This window comes from Alligator mississippiensis, chromosome 1 (genome assembly GCF_030867095.1).
Source record: "Alligator mississippiensis isolate rAllMis1 chromosome 1, rAllMis1, whole genome shotgun sequence".
In the NCBI taxonomy this organism is placed as follows: Eukaryota; Metazoa; Chordata; order Crocodylia; family Alligatoridae; genus Alligator; species Alligator mississippiensis.
The window spans coordinates 302,803,106-302,826,329 of NC_081824.1; the positions used below are offsets into that span (position 1 = coordinate 302,803,106).

The 23,224-nt window shown below is 44.2% G+C and overlaps 1 protein-coding gene across 1 annotated transcript in view; it reads left to right on the plus strand.

The window, feature by feature from the left end:
- Positions 1 to 674: 674 nt before the first annotated feature.
- The window catches only part of LOC102561639 (amine oxidase [flavin-containing] B), a 103,169-nt gene continuing 80,619 nt past the window's right edge, over positions 675 to 23,224 (plus strand). The window contains exon 1 of the mRNA XM_014611208.3: positions 675 to 779. Coding sequence (XP_014466694.1) covers positions 734 to 779 — 46 coding nt within the window. The 5' untranslated portion in view covers positions 675 to 733. The remainder of the gene's footprint in view (positions 780 to 23,224) is intronic.

The window sequence follows — 23,224 nt, forward strand, 5'->3', positions numbered from 1 at the left end:
ATGTCACAATTACATGTTGACAATGATTCAGTGTCATCTTGCACTCTCATACACCAATGCCCTCTTTTTTATGAAAGCAAAATACCAAGGATTCTGCTGAGCAATGTCACAGGGCAGGGGCTAGCAGTACACACAGGAGCTGAGGCAGGGGGCCCTTGCTTTGCAGGGGCCCCAGGGCAAATTGCTCTAGTTGCCCCCCATCTGGGCAGTCTTGGCTTCAGGTAGCTGAAGGCTGCTATTAAACCCCTACTTGGTCTCCTCTTCTGCAGACTAAATAAACCCAGTTCCCCCAGCCTCTGCTCAGAAGTTGGAGCGGGGGAAGAACCAGAGCATTAGCATCGTCAGCCTTTTGGCTTAAGATCAAGCGAGACTGCAGGGCATCTCTAAACCCCTGGGGCCTGCAATTAGACTCCTGGGTGGGTTTGGGGAGCATGGGAAGCGCCAGGGGGAGGATGTAAGAGCCTCACAGACTTGAAGGATTGAGCTCTGCTCAGTCGCATTTTGGAACCCGACTCTTGGGCTTTGCCCCAGTGAGTCCGGAACCGATTTGGCTTTAATCAAGACTACAAAAATACCCAGCCCCGATCAGCCCTGAGGGGGACTTTCTCCGTACCAGCCCCCCCGCGCGGGCACCCTGCCGGGCCCAGCCTCCCGGGGGCGGACAGGGGCGGGGCCGCGAGAGCCCAGCTGGGCAGGGCGCGGCGGAGCGCAGCGGTCGCGCAGAGCCGGAGCCATGGGCGAGAAGTGCGACGTGGTGGTGCTGGGGGCCGGCATCTCAGGTGAGCAGCCGGGCGGCGGAGAGGAGGAGCTGCCCGCCCGCGGGGGAGCGCTGGGGCCAAGCAGCTGGGAGCCCCCGGGCAGCAGGTGCTCGGGGCCGGTGGGACCGGCACAGCGCGCCCTGCGGGTGCGGGGGGGCCCCGGGGTCGGGGGAGAGGGAGAGGGAAAGGGAAAGGGACATGCATGGGGCTTTGCACGGGTCTTTGCTATCGCATGTGCATAGCTGTGGGGCACAGTGTTTCTGGCAACCTCCGTGTTGGCGTGTGGATGCCTGCACAGCGCAGATGGGATTATACAGGCGTGTGCGCATATTCTATATATATATGTACACACATATGCTTGTGCCAGTTCTGGCTCCTCTCCCTCTGTGTGCGCACACATGACACTTATATATGACACACACACATGACATGTATACATGTATCTCTGTATATAGATTCTCTCTCCCTATATCTATATGCTTTTAATAAAAGGGAGTATTGAATATTCAACAAACAGGGCGGAAAGAACCTTCTAAAAACTGTGTGTGTGTGTGTGTGTGTGTAAATAAATAATATGCAGAGCGAGAAGAGATGAAAACTTGTGCCATTTCCATTTCTTCTTTATACACACACATACATATGTCTTCTCTCTCTTATCTATCTGTCTGTCTATCTATCATTTTAATAAAATAGAATATCGAATATGAAAGAAACGGGGGAGGCTCTTCTCTCTATGTATATATATGTATGCATGTATATATGTGTGTGTATACATGTATGTATGTAGAGAGAGAAGAAATGAAGACTTGTGCCAGTTCCATCTCTGTATGTATGTATGTATGTATGTTTTAATGAAACAGTGTATTGAATATTCAACAAACAAGGGGGAAAAACCTTCTCAGAAACCTTCATCTCTTTTCTTTTTACATGTATATAGAGAGAGAGACAGAAGACTTGGGGTAGTTTCATCTCTTCTCTCTCTACATATGGAGAGAGAGAGAATAATTGGAACAAGTCTTTTTCTGTTTGCTGAGCAAAAGATGAGACTTTGGACAAGGGTGTCTTCTGATCCCTCCCTCTCTTCCCCCTCTGACCAGAACTCCAGTTAGGAACCTTAAGAGGTCCTGTGATAGACTAAGGTTTTGTTGTGATATTTTTTATTTGAATATGTTTATCTTATAAGAGTGTTACTTGCCTCAGTTTCCATGTCTATTCTGTGTGTGTGTGTTTGTGTGTGTGCATGCACATATGTGTATTTGCCCCTGAGTACTAGTCCCTTTCCAAACAGTTTCTGCCTTATTTTTTCCCTTTGCCTTTCATGGAGCTAACTACTGTACTTGGCATAAACCATCTGGGACTGCTCAGAAAAGCAGTACTGAGCCTGGCTAGAGAGGCACAGCAGGCTAGGAAAAAACCAGAGGGGAAATCTGTCATCAAATGTATATCTCCATGCAGAGGGCTGAATGTGGCATGACGGTGGGTGAGCTAAGCCACAGCTTTGACTATGTGCTTGGCTGGGGTTGCAGGCATCAGTTTAGGATAGCTGTGAGTGGGGAAAGCTGACTTTTCTGTCAGGGTTAATTGGTGTGTGGATTCACTGTCCTCAAGACAGTGGCTTGCGTTGGAGATGGAGGGGTGAAAGGAGAAGGATGCTTTGAGAATGCTTCCCTCCCCCTTGTTGAATATTCAATGCTCTGCTTTATTAAAAGGAAAAAGAGCATCTATGAGATGAGTGATGTTGGTGACAGCAATCCACAGCAGCAAATCCAGAGACCTTTTAGGAAGCTTTCTCTCAAAGAAGCATTCACTGAAATTGATGTATGCTTAAAGTCCTTGTAAGGCATAGTTTTGGGAAACTAACATGAATTTGGCGTACTATTCAAATGATCTTTTAATAATATCAAGTTTTGGTCAAATTTTGAATCAGATGTGTGCCTTTCTATGGCAGCTTGCTAGTCTACTCAGTACAGTATGGAGAGCTGTACTGAAAAGCAAACAGCCTTCATTTCTCCAAGCTGTCCAGGGAGGGTGACCACAGTCTGCTCAGGTCTCCATCTCCTCACTCCTTCCAGATTATAAGTTATTTCCCTGTGGATCTGTAATGTGATACATACACTTTTACTTGGGACATTCCTCGTTTGTTTGTTTGTTTTTAACTCCAATATCATTTGTCATGTTGGCTGAAGTTGTTTGTTGCCATGGATTTTGTGTGTTAATGAAAAACAAAGTTGAAAGTAGAGAGAAAAAATGGAACTGGGACAAGTTTTCTTTTGTTTGCTGAGCAAAGTGTGAGGATTTGGAGAAGGGTGTCCTTTGACCCCTCCCTCCCCTCTCTGACCAGAACTCCAGTTAGGAGCCTGTTGTGGGGTCCAAGTGCTGAGAGTCCTTAATGGATTCTGTGATAAACTAAGGTTTTATTGTCATATTTCTGGTTTGAATGTGTTCATGTTATAATAATGTTACATGCCTCAGTTTTTATGATTACTTCAGCAAAGAAGGAGACTACTGGAGGAAAGGAGTAGGTTGTGTTTGGAAGTATAGCTCTGGAGATTTAACTGCCCTGTTAGGGGAGAACTAGGCCATCAAGCAACAATGAACTACTTTCCCTGTGCTGACCCAACAAATGGACTTCAGAAAAGTCCCTGGTGCCAGGGAGACACTTCAGAGAAGCACAGTGCAAAGACAGGCTCTTGAAGAGGGAGACTCCCAGAGGCAAAAGTGGGGAAAGAGATAGGTAGAGGGAAAAGACCCTGAGAGTTTGGAGAGAACATCCAAGGCTCTGATGTGACAGAGACTTGCCTCAGGGTTAGCTTGGGCTTTGTGGCCAAAGGAATGCACCTGCTGTATTATTAGGAAATAATAAATGTTGCCTGTGTTTAAGAAGAGCTGCCTGCTTCGCTACATGGAACTTGTGGTGCAGTCTGCTTCCTGTGCAGTCTCCTTGCAGGAGTTGTCAGAAGGTAGCTCTCTCAGAGGGCTGTGGATAATGAGGTGGTCAGGTACCAGAAGACCAGGACTGTGAGTCCAAGGAACCAAGGGTTCACCCTCTCTAGAAGCTACATCTGGGCTGTCTTTAAGGGATCCTCCAAGAAATTGTAAGGCTGGGGTTCCTACGCAAGTGCTTCCCTAGGGAATCCATAACAGATACAAACAAATTTGCATTTAATTTTGTGTACTTTGGAATCCAGGGAATCCCTGAATATGCAAAAAGTAATTGCAGCAGCACCCAAGGGACAGTCAAGTGGCTGCCACTGCCTTACCTGGGAAAGTTGTGTGGAGTAAATCTACTATTAAGGTAGTGATGGGGGGACAAACAACTGTCCACTGTAAGGGTATTGATCATCACGTGACTGTCCTTAGCAGTGATTATCCTAATGCCAGTGTTAAATCTTCAGGCATCCCCAGTGTGACCTAGAACTTTCTTTGAAATCTGAAGACATAGTGTGAGCTTAGTGCTTATCTATTTTATAAAAATGCCGTGCCTTCTCCAAACAACGTTATAGCTTGTTCTGGCTAAATATTACATACTGTAGACTATTCTTGTCACCTTTGGTTCTTTTGCTACACAACCCTGCATTCCTTGCTTATAGACAACTCCCAATGGCTGTTGTAAGTACACAAGGAATACTGGATTTCTGTCTTCCCACTGGATGTGTCTACACGTTTATTAATGCGGTTTTGCTACAGTGCATTAAATTTAGTATCTCTAATGTGAGGTACTAACTAACTGTGCGTTAGGCTGCCTTAATGCTCAGTAGTGAAGGCACATACTTTTTTAGTGATGCTTGGTGTACAGTAGTCCGATTTTATAGATTCATAGATGCTAGACTTCAACAGAACATTGAATCCAACCCCTTGCCTAGTCAGGAAAGAGTGCTGGGATCAAATGATCCCAGCCAGATGCCTATCCAGCCTTCTCTTAAAGACCCCCAAGGTAGGGGAGAGCACCTCCCTTGGAGGCCTGTTCCAGATTCTGGCGACCCTTACTGTAAAGAAGTTCTTCCTGATGCCTAGCCTAAATCTGCTCTGTGTCAGTTTGTGACCGTTATTCCCTGTTATCCCAAGAGGCACCCTGGTGAACAGAGCCTCTCTGATTCCTTGCTGCGCCCCCCAATGAATTTGTAGGTGGCCACAAAATCACCTCTTGGCCTTCTCTTGCGGAGGCTGAAGAGGTCCAGGTGCCCTAGTCTCTCCTCATAGGGCTTGGCCTGCAAACCCTCAACCATACAAGTGGCCCTCCTCTGAACCCTCTTGAGGTTTTCCACATCATTCTTAAAGTACATTGCCTAAAACTGGACGCATTATTCCAACTGCTGTCTGACAAATGCTGCATAGAGGGGAACAGTGGTGATGCATATGGGGTGCCCGGGGGTGCATATGCACCCCCTGACCGGCTGTGCTTGCCGCTTAGGCGATGGGCAGGTGGGGCAGGCGGGATCGCTGGTGCCTTCCCTGCAAGCACTGGCCAATCGCTGCAGCTGCTCCCAGAAGTGACTACAGCCACTCCCAGAAGCGAATGCAGCACTTGGTCGCAGCGATTGCCGTCAGTCCTATGCTGCCCTGTGCCTTCCTTTTACTCCCTACATACCTAAAAAAAAGACTTTGTTTTCTTTAATTTGTGTTGCCAGTCTCAGCTTCGTAGTTGCTTTGACCTTCTAACTGCCTCCCTACAAGTGCGGGCCAAGTAGGTATACTCCTCCTTGGTAGCTTCCCCCTGCTTCCACTGCCTATATGCTTCTTTTTTCTGCCCTTAGGCTTCCCTGGGTTTCCCTGTTTAGCCAAGAAAGGTTTTTTTTGTTTTTTGTTTTTTTTTTATTGTGTATTAGCACAGTTTTTTTACATGATGTAATTGTGCACAGTAAAATAAGCTATTTCACATTAAAGTGCATGTGTAGACATACTCACTAATTTCAGAATTCCCATGAAGGACACAACTGGCTGTAGTAATGGGGAGGAGTGAAGAAAGAATAGAGGAAATTAGATCCTAGGTTAATAGTAAATTTTCAGTAATTTTATTGAAGGTAAATTGGGAACTGAGGATAGGGCCCATTGTATACTGCAAACAAGTCTTTAACCTCCAAAATTGTATCTTTCAGATGGACAATTTACACAGTTTATGAAGACAGTGTTAATTATAATTTTTCTGGTATCGTGCCTTTTCAGAGCATGAAGAGGCTCGGAGGAGTGGAGGGCAAGTGAACATGTGAAATAAAAGTGCAGAAAATGGGTTAGGTAATATTAACAAATAGTCTAGGCCTAATTTCAGCAAAATATTTAACTCTTGAGTAATCTCATAGAAATCAATTGGATTGCTCATGGTCTTGAAGTTAAACATGTGCATAAGTTAAATAATTTCCCAGGTACTTATTGCATAACTAGAAAAAAAAAGAATTAGTGTATTGTATAAGAAAGTCTATGGTCTTATCTAACAATTTTTTTTTCTTTTCGCTACTTATTTTATATCATTCAAGTTTTTTTTTACTCACCACGTGTAAGTGGTATTGGATGCAAGTTTAGCAGGATCAGTGCCAGAGGCCTAGCCCAAATCTTGCTTACATAATTAATTCCTGTATTTTATAGTACCTGGTACTTGATTTACTGGTAAAATTACCCAAGACCAGTTCCCTGATGGCAAAATGTTGACTCGGAAGGTATTCCCAAACCTAACGTTTCCTCAAGTTAGTTTGGTCAAAGCTTGCCAGTTTCTGTAGCCAATAGCAAACAAGAGAGTGGCTTGACTAGCATCCCACCTGGCCACCTTTGTCTCTCCAGTTTGAGTAACTAGATGCTAATATATATCTGGGTGGCCTGGCAGCAGCCTTCGCCATGGCTGGAGTACAGCTCAAACTCGTGTCCCTGGAATGGTAGCAAAATCCTTATCTGTTCTATTCTACCCTCTCTCCCAACAAAATGCTGACTGCCTACTTTTAATTATTAAATGTCTCAAGTACTTTTTAAGATGCAAGCAAAAAGTAATCACTACTACTTTTATAACCTCGATTGGTTCTGAGAATAGGAATTACGGCTATTTTTTTTTTTTTTTGCTTCCATGGTACAAAGTTAAACACTAGCTTCTATTAATACCATTTAAAAGAAGCAGATTTTAGTAGCCTGTTTTAGATAGCATTAGTGCTATGGGTTGTCGTTGTTTAATAAGTGGAGTTGATAGAGCTCAGCATTACACAAATAAGTTGCTTTTAATATAACTTGGTTCTTCAGTGTTTCCATGGGAATATTTTCATGAAATTCCTGTACTGCCTGTGTATTAGGATGTGGAAGACCACTCAAAGCTCAGGCAGAGAAGAAACAGTATATTTTAATCAAGTACAGGCTTCCCTCTTTGCTGTCTACAGACAAAAATAAATGATTGGGGTTGCATCTAATAACCGTTTTGTTATTAGAAGGCTCAAAACAAGACCATCTCCAAAACACTGTACTTTAGGCCAGTAACTTTCAGTCTTGCCCTTCAGGAGGCAGTGGTTCTGGCTTTGCTGGTAGTAGTATTTTCCTAATGAGTATGGATCATTTCCTCATTCACCTGACTATTATTTTTTCTCACTATCTATATTCCAGGCCTGTCTTTTTCTATTTAGACTGCCTTCATACTTGTGTGTGTAGCATCTGCCACACATCTGAATAATGAAATAACAATTATGTCTCCATACCGCTGTTGAGAATTTTTTTTTAATCTGAACTATTGCATAATGCTAGTTAATCACTATTTTTGTGGAAAAAGGAACAAATTAAGTTTAAAGCAAGTCATATTTCTTAGTCCAGATTTGTCTCTACTTGAGTTTAGATGGAGCAGCCAGTTATGTTTTGTTTTTGTCATCTGCTTTTGGGTAAGGAAGCATCACTGGGCTCAGTGAGACAAAATAGAAAATGCTCAGGCAAACTCCTTCAGAATAAGCAGACTATCTTTAAGTTTGCAGTTGTACCTGCAAGCAAAAAAACAGGCAAAATATAGATAGAAAGGTACTAGTTGCAGTGCTGATCTAACAATATGAGCAAAGAGATGAATCAGATTACATTCAGCTATGCTGTAGTTGAAGTTTGTTGTTTTAGTGGTTCTCAACTTTTTTAGACTCAAGGCACACTTCAGAAGTTTTCGTTTGATTTTGGAGTGCAGAAACATAAATAAGAGTGCAATTCTGTTGTAAAGAAGTTAGAAAGACAAAAACAGATCACTGTAGATTCCTATTTGAAATCTTTGTGTTCATTTAGTGATTCTTGTTTTTACACCTAACAATGCAAACATTTGTATGGCACCTTGCACCACTCCTGAAAGGATCTCAAGGCACCCCAGGTGCTGTGATACCATTGTTGAGAGTTGCTGTTCTATTTAGAGGAATAAGGACGCCTGTTCAAAATGTTGTAGGAATTCTTGACAAGTAGTTTAATTCATTATTCATTTGCAGTTGCTATAGTAGCGTCATACAAAGTTTTATAACTGGAAAAGATCAGTTAGATCAGGGGCGGGCAATTATTTGGGCTGCCATATAGTTCTTGGTGCAGGCTGGTCAGCACCCCTCCCCTTCACTCCTCCTCCCCCCGCCGCAACAGCTTGGAGCCCACATGCCTTGCGGCTCCTCCCTGCCACTGCCAACAACTCGCAGCCCCAGCCCCAACACTGACCCATCCCATACCTGCTCTGGACTCACCTTGGCTGGAGCAGACCAGCCAGAACCCGCATACACAGCCCCAAACTTGGCCTGCCCCATGCCTGCTCTGGACCACTCACCCACACTGAGCAGTGGCAGTGACCAGCCAGAAGAGTCATAGATTCATCAAATATGACCCCCTGCCTGGGCAGGAGAGAGTGCTGGGGTCAGTGCGTTTAGCTTTGCTGATGATTTTATCACACTTGCGACTCATGTTCATTGTTGCTGCTTGGCTTGGGGAAAAAGTGTCCCCTCCCCCTCGCTGCTGCTGGGCCCTTCTTGCTGCAGCCTCCTGGAGCTCCATCTAAGGTGCCCTGCAGCTCCTCTCTGCTGCCTCCGGGGTGCCCAGTGGAGCAGTGGTGGCAGTGCAGAGGAATCGCAGGGCAGCCTGAGTGTGGGCTCTGGGCAGCTGCAGCAAGAAGGGCCTGGCAGTGGAGAAGGGGAGGGGCTGCTTTTCTTTCTGTGCTGAGCAGCAGCTTCTGCCCGGTTGTGACTGCTGCGGCTACTCCGTATGGGTGGGCCAGTCCGGAGGAGGTGCAGGGTGGGCCAGGGTTGGGGTTGTGTGCGTGGGTTCCAGCTGATTTAGAGTTGGTCCACTCTGCAGGTCAAGTTCAGAGCAGGCGTGGGGCAGGCTGGGCTGGGATCAGGCCTATGACTGTGGGTCCCTTCCTGTGCCATGGAGCTGGGGCTAGTGGTGGTGGCAGCAACTGGAAGGTGCCGCTGCCAGCTGGGCTGCCTTGAAAAGCAGCCCAGTTGCGAAGTCCCGCTGCGTGCCCTGGGGCAGCAGGACATGCCACAGGCTGGATGGCACCTGGGCCAGTTCCTCTGTGGGCTGGATCTGGCCTGCTGTGGGCTGTATTTTGCCTACCCCTGAGTTGGATCATAGACTGCCTAGTTCTGGATTGTTCCTCAGGGTGCAGAACCCTCACATTTACCAGTCTTTTCGGGAGGAGAGGAGAGTTATAGCCCAAGACGCCATTAAAGAGCCCCTCTTATATTTTGTTTTCTTGTAAAACTAAACAACTGGAAAATTCAGTTTCTAGCTTGGATAATGAAAATCTTCTTTTTTTCTCCATTCCCTTTAGAGGCTATATTTTGCTGCTGCTTATTTGAGGAGTCCAGCTCATCTCTAATTATAATTATTAAGCCAGCTAAAACCGGAGAGGAACAGGAGGAATTTTTCTTTGTCAGGGAGGATATAAAAATGTTTCCAGCTGTTCACCTCACATTTATTAAGGGGCAGATCCTATTGTATGGTTAGAACTTTTACTGAAGTCACTGGAATATTTCTGCAAAAATAACATTGAAGAACTGGGCTCAATTTTGAAAGACAATCTGGTTTTAGAATGTATTTGTAAAAACGCCTGATAGTACACAGCACATTGTATAATACTTTCTGGTCCTAAACAAAATGTATCTAAATTCAGCTGCAGATGGTGAATTGCCATGAACCATACACTCTTTTGGGGAACAGCATCTCTTCTTCCTCTAGAATTTGCTGTTTGCTTCTGCAGGGACTCTTTAGATGGGAGTATGGAGGCAATTATGAGAAAAGCACTGGGACTGTTGTCATATCAGCTAATCTAAGTGACATCTGCCGCTGACATCACATATAACGTCAGTGGCAAGAGTTTTCTTTACAGTGCTTTTGGGGGAATCTAATCAGTCAGAGAGTTTCTCTAAACTTCCCATGAGTGTTTTTGGAACTGTCTTCCTCTTCCTTCTGCTTTTCAGACAGGTCTCAATGCAAAGAAATAAAAGCAATAAATCTTGAGGTGAAGTCAGTAATGGCTTCAGCTGTTATAGTAAGAACACACTTCGCTTCAAATACTGATCCACAGATCTTGCCTCCAAGTAAAGGTTAACTGAATTTTCTTTCAAAGTGCAAGCCTTTTTGAAGATCATTAATATGTTGTTTTTAAAGAAGTGGAAGAGACAGTTTTCTCTCTCTGCATGAGTAACCAGATGTTGTCGTTTAATTATTAAAGCGAAAGCCTACTGTTAGGGGAAAAAAAAATCCCAACTGATTTGGCTCTATAAAATATTCCAGATATTTTATCTTATTATGATACTACCATAGTCTAATCTCTTTTTTTTCTTAAGATTTGGTTATTATTTATACATTTTACTTTTTCTGAAACTACTATAACTCTCACTATCTTTTAGGAGCCAATTACAATTTACTTAAAAAAACAGTTCAGATGTGCTGGAGGTTGTCTTATGGTTTAGCCCATTTCTCAGTAGATCTAAATAGAGGACAGACATAGGTGCATGTAGCAACAAAAGTATGGGTGATCTGAGTAATCACCATTGCTTATTTACCATTCCAGTCCTGATAGTATCTCAAACTTTCCTTACATTTCTCCCCCTATATATCTGTATACCAGTAGGTGGAGTTTTTTATTTGTTTCTTTGTTTTCTGTTTGTTTGTTTTTAAGTGAGCTATCAGGACAGATGAAATGACTAGTTACATCATTTTCTCTGTCATTTGACTATTCAAATGACTATTCATGTCATTTCATGAACCAGTCCATGGGAGTATAGTATTTCAGAATGTGAACAAATATGTCTTTGGTATCCATTGATTCTGACATCAGTACTAAAAAAGTCCTCTATATTCATGTTTCTGCAGTACACTCTCTCTCATCAAATAGTTCCTTCTTTTTCATTCTGTTGTTTTCATTTTCACTGGTTAAATATATGAAGCCTGACATTTGGCCTCTCAACATGACCTCGTACATATTTGGATAGATCTTAGCAGCAAACCTTGCGTAGCAAACAAGGCCATCGTGTTATTTGGATGGCTATTCAATCAATGAGCATATCAGAGAAAGTAGTTCTAAATCTCTGGGCAGATTTCAATCAATTGGTCTGGTAGTAGGTTTTGAAAAAGCTTTATATTATAACTGCAGCTGGTGTTGCCTTTGGATCATCAAGTTAAAGCATAATTAAGAATTTTTTCCATTATCATCCTTACAGGAAAAAAATAAAAAAAATTAACACTAGACGATGTTCATTGACTTGGCCTGTATAAATAAAAATAACTTTTTTTAGTATATATTTGACATCTGTATACTTATGATGACAGATGCTTTTAAAGAAGCGAGTTATACTTTGTATGAAGAAATTACTAAAGATTCTTGGACATGCATGCTAGAGGAATACATCTTTTGTCTATGGTGACTGATGCCAATGTAATGGACTGCAAGCACATAAAGGCAAAGAGATATTGCACATGTGAATTATACAAGAAGGCTTCAGATCATCAACATTTTTGAGCTAAAAGGTCTTCATCAATCTTGCTTCACATTCAAGAATCAGATGATAGAACTTTTTAATAAGAACAGCAGCTCATCTAATGTCTACTGTAGTGTCTAATGCTTCTGTGAAGGGGTGGGCCAAGCCAGGATACACTAGAACAGGGGTGTCCAACCTGCAGCACATGTGCCAAAGGCAGAGCAGCAGAAAGAGCAGGAAGAGAGCCACGGAGCACAGGGCAGGAAGCAGAAAGCAGAGCAGCAGATTGGGCAGAAAAATGGGATCAGAGTAGCATTTGGAGAAAGTGTAGGGCTAATTTTTGGCATGCCTGCCAAAAAGCCTGGCCCCCTTTTTAAGGACAATGGTAACTTTTAAATCTCTAGGTTTTTCTTAATGTTGCTTTGTGGCAAAAGGGCACTGTATTTAGCAGTTCTGAAGCCCCTTTCTGCATTCCCCTTTACGTAGCCAAGTCAACTGTACTGTTACACCAGATTAAGTCCAATCCAGTCTAATCCAGATTTGCCAAGAGATGTCATTTAAATTCAGTAATATCTTTAGTGGGCCATGTAGTTCTCCTGTCCTATTTCTCCTTTTCCTCCATATTTAGTTGTCAGCAACAAAATCAGTAAAATTATATGGAAAGATGAACCTGTACTCTTTTTGTTCCACTTTGGATTACATTTTTCATTCAAGGCCCTGCCAAAACCTACACGTATTTTGTTCTAGGTTACACCAGCTGATCATTAGAAAAAGCATTAATTTTAATTTTTACAAAGTGCTTTTTCTTTCATGGTAGTATTGCCTAAAATGGTACAGTATTTAATGTGTTTATAGGTTCAGGGTAAAATCTTGGCCCAGTTGAAGTCAAATGTAGTTATGCCACCAACTTTAGAAAGGCAGGATTTCACCCATGGTTGAGAGGTGGAAAAAGCCTATACCATTTTAATCATTGTTGAGTATTTCAAGTAACATTTTAACTGAGTGTTTGCATTGTAGAATTGCAGTGACATGCAAGAATGTATCTTCACATGCACACAGAGCATGTGATGTTAAAGTGGGGAAAGGTAAAATCTGAACTTTAGGAAAATTATCAGTAAGGTTGCAGAATATAAAAAGGCAAAGGTAAACAATTTGTGTTTTTATCTCTGGTGTTGAATTTTTTGTATTTGAAAAGTAGGTTAGACCCAGGAAAGGTTGGAGGTTCTCTTGGTTAAATACAGCACTTTATTTACTTAAGGCACAAGTTGCAACAGTATTTCTATTTCACTAGATTTTTTCAGAGTTTGGGCTCTTCTGTTTTTAGGGTTTTTAATGTCAAAGGTTTTCATTGGATCAACATGTCAGGAAACTTGGCTTTTATGTAAAATTACTATCTTTTTTTTTTTTTTTTTTTAAGTCAACCAATTTGGAAAGTCTAATTGTGCTGGAGTTGGCACTATTCAAAACTTTATGGGAAATTTTTATTTGAGTGGATCAGAGGTAATAACAGGCGAGTGATAATAGGTTTGAACTGTTTGTATTTCAGGTACATGTTAAGACAACTTACTTTACTATACTGAGAACAGGCAAGTAGCTGCATTGTTCTGTCTCCGTTTCAGTTTTCTTTCTTTTCTCTCAGTTATTATCAAACTTAGAAGTCCAAAAGGTGCCAACAGACCAAATGCTCTAAACCAGGGGTGGGCAATTATTTTGGCTGGAGGGCCACTTAATGAGCTTTGGTGACATGTCGAGGGCTACCCCTTGGGAGGTGCCTCCTCACCCCCCAACCCGGTAACCATCTTGGGACCAGAAATCCTGCTCTCTAATCCCTGACCTTTGCCAGTGGAAGTCTCTCCCCTTGCCCAGGAAGTACCCTTTTTGGGAGTGGGGGGTTGCTTGTATATTGGTTAGGGGGTGTATGTGGTGGAGGTGTGTGCAGTTCAGGGGTGTGTGTACACATATAAGTGTGAGATGTGTGTGGGAGGGCTGTGGAGGGTGTGTGTGGGTGGGTATGGTGGGGGGTTGGGGTGTGTGTGGTAGGGTGTGTATGTGGGTTGTGGGTGTATGTGTGGATGTGTATGGGATGTATGGGACAGTGTTGGGTGTGTGTGTGTGTGGGTATGGTGGGGGTGTGTGTGTGGTTGAGGTATGGAGTGTGGGTGTGGGTATGGTGAGGATGAGGTGAGTGGAGGGTGTGGATGTGTGTGTGGGGGAGTGTAGGGTGCATGTTTGGGTATGGTTCATAGATTCATAGATGTTAGGGTCGGAAGGAACCTCAACAGATCATCAAGTCCGACCCCCTGCATAAGCAGGAAAGAGTGCTGGGTCTAGATGACCCCAGCTAGATACTCGTCTAACCTCCTCTTGAAGACCCCCAGGGTAGGGGAGAGCACCACCTATGGTGGGGTGTGTGGTTGGTGTGTGGGGTGTATGGGACAGTGTTGGGTGTGTGTATCGGTGTGGGGGGTGGGGTATGTGAGGGGGTTTGGGGGCAAATGTGGTTGGGGTGTGGGTGGACTGGGTGTGCATATGTGGGGGGTCTCCTCCCCCCCATTCGGCTTCCTCCCTGGCCGTTCTTTGTGACATGGCTCGGCTCAGCCCCTCCGCAGGTGGAGGGGGGTCAGTGCTGCCTGCCTGGCTTGCATCATGCTGCAAAGGGGTGGGAAAGCAGCTGCCACCAGTGGGCAGCAAGAGAAGCCCCTAGGAGTAAGGACCGGGGGTGGGGCAGGAAGCCAAGCCTGGCACTGCTGGCTCTCTTGGTTTCTGTCCCACACCTGCCTGGTAGGGCTGCAGCCAAGCCCACGCTGGCTCCTGCTCCTGCTACTCCATCTGCCTGGCCCCATGCCTGCCTGGTGAGGTTTTGTGAGCAGCTGAGCTCCTTCACGCCCCCTTTCCATCCAGATGCTCCCCCACCCAGTTGTGCAGTCCACCCTGGTTTCCTCAGTGCTGCAGCTTTTCCTCCTTATCTGCTGCCTAGAGCACTGCAGCAGGGACAGGAGGAAGATTTGCTGGAGGCTGGGGGAGCCCAGCTGTTCTTCAGGCAGGTGCAGCAGTGGCAGCAGCAGTTGTGCCTGGCAGTTGTGCCTGCTGGCCGAGGCTGGGGCCCTCTGGTGGGGGAGTCTGGGAGCGCAGCATGTGCTGCCCCAGGTGGGAGCAGGCAGGACCCAGCCCCATGTAGAGTGCAGCAGGAACAGCTGCCAGTGGGGCCAGATGCAATTAATTGGTGGGTGCCAGCCTGCAGGCCAGATCCACTGGCTGGCCAGATCTGACCCTTGGGCCATATTTTGCACACCCCTGCTCTAAAGTGATCTGTTCTCTTTAGTTTCTGGTTCCAGCAAGGACAAGAGTAATTGTAGAGCCATGCTATCCAGCATAGTTTTTCCCCATAAACAACAATCAGACTTTTTCCATAAAGCTATTGACCCCACTTTAAACCCTTCGCCACTTAACCATGTGGTTCTTTGTGAAGCTTTCTGTTTGTGAGAATGTATTTCCATACTACCATGTTAGCTGCAGGAACTAAAAGCCTAAGAATAATCCCAAACAAGATGGAAGCTCCATTGTTCTAGGTGCTATCCAGCTATATGGTAAAAAGAATCTATGGTAGCCTGGATGGAATTGCCAGAACAAATACTGGTAGTTGGTTAGGCTCTCAGATGCAACTAATAAATATAGGATGGTACCAACAAATAGATAATTTTGGTAAAATAATGTAATGTTTGTTGTCCATTCACAAACACTGTAATTTTACACTGAAGTAATAGCTCAAGAAATGAGCTGTTGTTACTTTTATGGCTTCATAAACCATTCAGGAATTTATTAGCTACATAGCTAACGATGTGTTTTCATAATCTAAGAAGAGCTAATGATTCAAGCATCTGTGACTTTATTATTATGTCAGAAAGTCAGTGTTCTTAAAGTTATTGTCTGTATAAGGAGACCTGGGCAAAAGTGAACAACTTCCCATTCTCATGGTTTCATTTTTTTATTTTGTAGTGAAGCTGACAACTATAGTTTAATGGAACTAGTAAAGATAAGTTAGCCTTATTATGTTTACTGTCAGTTCACAGGGTCCAATGAATACATTAGCCTTGGGTCTGATGAATATATCACCAGTTTATGGTAGCTTATCTACTGTATACAGTTGTGCAACGACAAAGTTCCTTGTTATGTATGAAGAGCTACTGAGCAATTTCATGGAGGTTAAAAGTGGGTTGAACCTTTTTTCAGTTTTCTTTGCACAGAATATAACTTGATACACCTACAAGCATATGGTTGTGCTGGCAGCCATTGCTCAGTTAGCTACGAAACTTCCTGATGGATTTATTTTAATCTAATTATAATTTCAATAATTCTGTGCAGCCATATTTTAAATTAATAACTTTCATATCATCTCCCTTCAGACTTTTCTATTTCACTTCTAAAGGTGGGTGCTGATAAGTATTGAGGTTATTACTATTTTGGAAGATGTCTTGCCATAATTTGCTAATTTGGCTAGCTAAATCCTTGTTTGGCTAGTTGGCTAGATTTGATTTCCCATTGGATTAACATGTGACTAGAATGTTGCTCTCTCTCCTGTGTAAGACCGTTTTAAAGTATTTCCACTAATTTGGTGTTAATGTTCAGTGCAACAGTATACATTGGGAGTGACATACCGTTACTATTAAAATGGTCATGCCACATGGTATTATGCTTAGGGTGTAAGGTAGATTTTCATATGCTATGCATACTTGTGCAGAGACGAATAAAAAGCCAAAGTATCTTTGAAACCAACAGATGTGGTGTTTAACGATGGAAAAATGACTTCTGAAATTCTGAACTTCTAGTATCATTTGAAAAACATTGTCTAATCATTTGTTCATTTATTGGTTTCAAAAGTATTTTTTCATAGGGCACTTGTACACATTACGATTGGACTTTGTACACATGATGAAAAATCGCCATTTGTCTAGCATGATGGCATTAACATGTACATGCGCATGTTTTCTTTTTGTGGCAAATTTTGATTGTTTATGGCAACTTGGACCACCTTTGATGTATTTTAGTTTGATCCTCACAAATTTTTCCAGGAAGCTTGGTTTGATCGTGACAGTTTTGTCATGTGTACTTGTCACATAGATAAATGTGTTCTGCTGGCCCTTGGCCACTAGATGCTAGATTTATTGAAGGCATTTTGCTTAGTAGTAGAGCAGGTTGTAAAGATGTTCCAATGTCTAAAATTATTAATAGGATTTTCAAAAGTACCTTCAAAGAGTTATGCACCAAACTTCCATTCTTTGGATTTTGCTGCCTAATCGTCCCAGGCATCTTTTAAAAATCAAAGCTTAACTCTTTGAGAGCATTTGGCAAGACCATTACCACACTGCTGCAGAGGCGCAGCAAAAACTTTTTTTGTAATGGTAGTTGTCTCCTCAGGCAACTTGTTTAATGATAATAAAATTATATTTGCTCAGCAAAACTGTTATCATGGCTATTGCCATTATAGCATAATCAAGGGGAGGGTAACCAAGGCAGCAGTCCTGGGTGCTGCCTTTGTAGTGGTCACAAAATCATACATCTTCCCTGACATGTGACTGCGCTGCTTTGTCTCTGGGCTTTAGGATCAAAATGCAGTGAAGTTCAGGGAAAGACAAAAGTTGTGTGTGTGTAGGGGGGGAGTGGAAGAGTGGCATCAGGGCACCAATAATAGTTATTCAGAACTTGAATTTTAGCTAAGTTACTGTAGAGAGAGGGTGGGGGGGAGGGACCTGAAAGCATTTCTGCTGAAGTTATGAAGGAACTGTTATGAATAGGTATCAGGGAGCAGACATAAATTATTATTGGTGAGATTATGGAAAGTCTCACTTTACCATTAATTAGTGTAACTGTGAGATGTGAAAAATGTATATTGGAAGTACAAACCTTCAGTATTAGCATATATAGCCAGCAGCAAAGATTTTGGTGTTACTGTAGAACCTAGGAATCCTAGTCAAGACATATGGCTGTATTATGCTAAGAACTGTAATAACACAGGACAAAAAGATGGCTCAAGCGCCAAAAAAATTAGTCTAAGCAGAAGGCCCCTGGCAGACATTTCACTGAAGATGTGATTAACCAGTCACAAAGTGTAACCTGATCCCATACAGGCAAGTAATGGTTAGATGGAACAGGAAATAAACCACAAAATTATTACACAAAATGTGTAATAATTGTGTGGCTACTTTCCAGTGCAGCTTATATTGAACATAGATTCATAGATTCATAGATGTTAGGGTCGGAAGGGACCTCAATAGATCATCAAGTCCGACCCCCTGCATAAGCAGGAAAGAGTGCTGGGTCTAGATGACCCCAGCTAGATACTCGTCTAACCTCCTCTTGAAGACCCCCAGGGTAGGGGAGAGCACCACCTCCCTTGGGAGCCCATTCCAGACCTTGGCCACTCGAACTGTGAAGAAGTTCTTCCTAAAGTCCAGTCTAAATCTGCTCTCTGCTAGCTTGTGGCCAGTGTTTCTTGTAACCCCCGGGGGCGCCTTGGTGAATAAATACTCATCAATTCCCTTCTGTGCCCCCGTGATGAACTTAAAGGCAGCCACAAGGTCGCCTCTCAACCTTCTCTTGCAGAGGCTGAAAAGGTCCAGTTTCTCTAGTCTCTCCTCGTAGGGCTTGGTCTGCAGGCCCTTGACCATACGAGTTGCCCTTCTCTGTACCCTCTCCAGGTTATCCGCATCCTTCTTGAAGTGTGGCGCCCAGAATTGCACACAGTACTCCAACTGCGGTCTGACCAACGCCCTATAGAGGGGAAGTATCACCTCCCTGGACCTATTTGTCATGCATCTGCTGATGCACGATAAAGTGCCATTGGCTTTTCTGATGGCTTCGTCACACTGCCGGCTCATGTTCATCTTGGAGTCCACTAGGACTCCAAGATCCCTTTCCACCTCTGTGCCACCCAGCAGGTCATTCCCTAGGCTGTAGGTGTGCTGGACATTTTTCTTCCCTAAGTGCAGCACTTTGCATTTCTCCTTGTTGAACTGCATCCTGTTGTTTTCTGCCCACTTGTCCAACCTGTCCAGGTATGCTTGCAGCTGTTCCCTGCCCTCCGGCGTGTCCACTTCTCCCCACAGCTTTGTGTCATCTGCAAACTTGGACAGAGTACATTTCACTCCCTCGTCCAAGTCGCTGATGAAGACATTAAAGAGTATCGGTCCAAGGACCGAGCCCTGCGGGACCCCACTGCCCACACCCTTCCAGGTCGAGACCGACCCATCCACCACGACTCTTTGGGTGCGACCTTCTAGCCAGTTCGCCACCCACCGGACTGTGCAGTCATCCACATCACAGCCTCTTAACTTGTTCACCAGTATGGGGTGGGATACCGTATCGAAGGCCTTCCTGAAGTCTAAGTATACGACATCCACCCCTCCTCCTGTGTCCAGGCGTTTCGTAACCTGGTCATAGAAAGAGACTAGGTTGGTCAGGCACGATCTGCCCGCCACAAACCCATGCTGGTTTCCCCTCAGCATAATTTGCCCTGCCGGGCTCTCACAAATGTGAGCCTTGATTTTTTCAAAGACTTTACCAAGGATGGAGGTGAGACTGACAGGCCTATAGTTGCCCGGGTCCTCCTTCCTCCCCTTTTTGAAAATGGGGACCACGTTAGCCCTTTTCCAGTCCTCCGGGACTTGGCCCATGCTCCACGAGCATTCGAATATTCCCGCCAGTGGCTCTGCAATGATGTCGGCCAGTGCCTTCAGCACCCTCGGATGGAGCCCATCCGCGCCTGCCGACTTAAAGGCATCCAGTTCTTCCAAGTGACTCTGCACCACCTCAGGATCTACGCATGGGAGTCTGGCGCCTTGCTGCTGTCTCTCTACAACCCCAGTGAGAGACTTGTCGTGCCCCTCACTTAGGAACACTGAGGCAAAGAACTCGTTGAGGAGTTCAGCCTTGTCCCCTCTATCTGTCACCAATTGTTTCTGCCCATTTAGCAGGGGTCCTATTCCTCCCTGGGCCTTCCTTTTACTCCCAATATATCTAAAAAACAATTTCTTGTTGTCCTTTACTTGGGTTGCCATCCTCAGCTCCATGGTAGCTTTGGCCCGCCTAACTGCCTCCCTACAGGCACGAGCAGAGGAGGTATATTCATCTTTAGTGATCTCACCCTGTTTCCACTTTTTATGTGCTCCCCTTTTGGCCCTTAGGCTGCCCTGGATTTCTCTGGTCAGCCATGGAAGCCTCCTGGCCCCTTTCCCTCTTTTGCCTTGCTCGGGGATCGTCTTGCTTTGTGCCCGAAGGATCGTTTCCTTTAGGCACAGCCACCCTTCTTGGGCTCCCATCCCATCAAAACTCCTACTCTGCAGTGTTCCTTGACTGATCGCCTGAGTGCATTGAGATCAGCTTTCCTAAAGTCTAGCACTTTCACCCTACTAGTTACCTTACCCACTCGCCGTCTTATGTTGAATTCTATTATAAGGTGATCACTGTCTCCCAAATGGCTACCGATCTGGAGGTCCCCTATCATGTCCTGTTGCCAATACCAGATCCAGTATGGCATTCCCCCTAGTGGGACCATGCACCTCCTGTGTCAGGTGGAGGTCCTGTACACAAGTTAGAAACCTGCGTGAGCGATGGGACCTTGCTGTCTGCGTCTCCCAGCAGATATCCGGGTAGTTTAGGTCCCCCATGACTACCGCCTCTTTAGCAGAGTGGGCCTTACTGGGGTCTCTAACTGGTCCTGGTGCAGTCCCCACCAGCCAAGAATCAGCTGATTGTCAGATGGCTCCTGGGTCAAACTAGACCCAGTGCATCCTTGCCAGCCAATGTTCAACTAATCATCAGCAGGATTGGGACCACACCCAGGCTTGAACCCCAGGGCTGTCCCTGCTAGCCAGTGATCATCTGAACCAGCTCTGGTGAGTCCCCAGAGCCGGCTGATGATCATCTGATGGCTGGCACCAGATTTACAACCTGCTGGTGCTGGGGGAGACCAGGATCATGATCATGGGCTCCCTCTGCACTAGCAAGTAGGACACTGTTAGGATATGATATCTGATCCTGAAATTGTGCATCCTGCCATGTACATATTGCATGACAGAACTTGAAGGAACAGTTGTTTGAGATCAGATCCCATCATGCCTTTAAATGAACATTTGTCAGCGGCCTAAAATACAGGCATATGTGGAGAACAAGAAAATAAGAAGCCATTACTGCTCAGCAGAAGAGCAATTGTCTTAATGAAGAAGCCAGTGGGTGCATGTACGGAATGCAGTTAATTCGAAGCAATAAACTCCAGCACAGTGCTCCCAGGCACCACATTTGAATATGTTCCTAGGACTGCAACACGTTGAGCAAGGTTGGAGCACCCCTGGCTGGCAGGGGGCCTGGGGAATCAGCCTGCCAGCCCAGGTCTGCTCCAGTCCGGCTCATCATGCTGCGGAGGGGCTGGCTGGGGCATGAGAATGCTTCAGTGTGGGGTTAGCCGGCAGGCAGCCTAATAGGGCCGCACATGTAGATGTGTAGACTTTACTGTGGAACTAATTAGGCAGCTCTGCAGTTAAACATCTTGTGTAGATGCACCCAGTTTCTTTGAGAGAGACTTATGAACTAGTAGTCTGAATACTGAGACAGCAGTTCCTGAGTTCTAGTCATGGCTGAGACACTGACTTCTTCTGTGGCTTTGCATAAGTAATTTAATCTCTTTATCTCTGTTACTCTATTTACAAAATGGGTACACTTTCTGTGAATAATACTGAAGTCTGATGCCCCGTTGGTTTATACCACATGTGGCAAAATGCCGTGTGGTCATTTTCATGTCTGAGTTAAGTGGGTGTAAAATGCTACAATTCCATTTCACAGTGTGTACAGTATGTGCAACTACGCAAATTGCAAGGGCGTAGAGTGGGGAACCTGGTTCTGCCTCATTAGAAGCTCTTTGTGTCCCTCAGCTATTTTATTAGATTGTAAAAGTGGTTGATATTTGAATAATCTTGTAAGGGGCAAACAGATATCAAGTTAGTTAAAACTTAACAGAAACTTTTTATTCCTCTTACAAAAAATGTACTTATTTCTCTGCATATAATTTCATCCATCTTGTTGTCCAGTGCTTACCCTGTAATTCATCTGAGAAGGTTGCAGGGGGAGAGGGCAAGGGGGAAGATGTCTTTTGTAACCTCCTGCTTTTCATCCAGATGGTCTTTATATGTTAGAACATTGAGATAAAATATTGAATACAGTCTGTTTGGTCCACTGCACACTGCAACAGCTGATCAAACAGCCAGTTCACACTATACATTTTAATTACTTGTATAGGTTGAATATAAACCTTATGTTTGGTTGAGTGGTGGATGAAACATTTAAATATACTTGTTTTGTACAATATTAGTTAATTCTGCTGTAGGAAATGAGGCTGGTTTAACCAGGGAATTGTTCCATGAGGCATGATATGTATTGGGCATAAATGAAGCAGGAAAAAGGTCAAAGGTGTATTAATTTATATTTTGTTAATTGTTTTTTATGTTATACCTTCTCCATGTTCTTGTTTTATACCTCTTGTATCAAATTGGTGAAAATTACACTGTAATGCTTTTTGATTTGCTGTAAGATAAACTACTTTCCCTTTGCATGGCCTGCCACTTTGTGCCCAGAGATGAGATAGAGGCATAACTGAGCAAGTCTGCCATCTGGGTTGTGGTTGTGCATTGGGTAGCTGCAGCTGGGTTCCTGGTGGCAGCAGCCAGGCCATCAGCATGGTGGCAAGTGATGTTGCTCCCCTCCTCCCCTTGCAAGTCAATGCCCGGGGCTAGCGGCCTGGTCTCCATCTATTAGTTATGCTCTTGAGCTGAGGGGCATGAGGCCATGTGGAAATCTTTCATCCTGTTGGCCCCATCCAACCTTCCCTGACTGACACCTATGTTTTTGGAGTGATTGGCCATAAGATGCACAATGCTATTTTAGCCAGGGAGCAGCCAATCTTAATTTTGGATATCAAGGATAAAACATCTACTGTAATGTCCGGTCCAAGGCCATGACTGGCATGGATAGTGTTAGATTGCAGTCATATCATGGCCTGGGATACTGGGAAGACTGGAAAGCTTTTCTTCATTTAAAAAAAAAAAAAATTCATATAGCTAAAAGAAAACCCTTCACAAATGTTTTAATTCTTCACAAGTTAACATTTGGTCTGTGTATGTGACTGCAGGATTTAAATTTAAATTATGTATACAACAGAACTTTGTACAGAATCTTACATGCACTGTTTGTGGATGTCATAATCATACAGAAGTAGGGCTGGAAGAGATCTCCAACAGTCATCTAGTCCAACCCCCTGCCTGAGGCAGGATCATCCCTATCCAAACTATCCCATACAACCATAATCTAAACACTACATAAGACTACCATCAACCCTGACACAACATAGACATAATACCCTAAACTGCCCCAGGTAAAGCAGGAGAACTACGGCAGCCAATGTCCTGCTTCTATAAAATGTTGTTAATATATAGTCAAGAGGTCCTGGTTAAAGGGCCATGCCCCTTACTACATAGGAAGGCGGAAACCCCCACAGTCCATATCAATCTGACCATGGGGCTG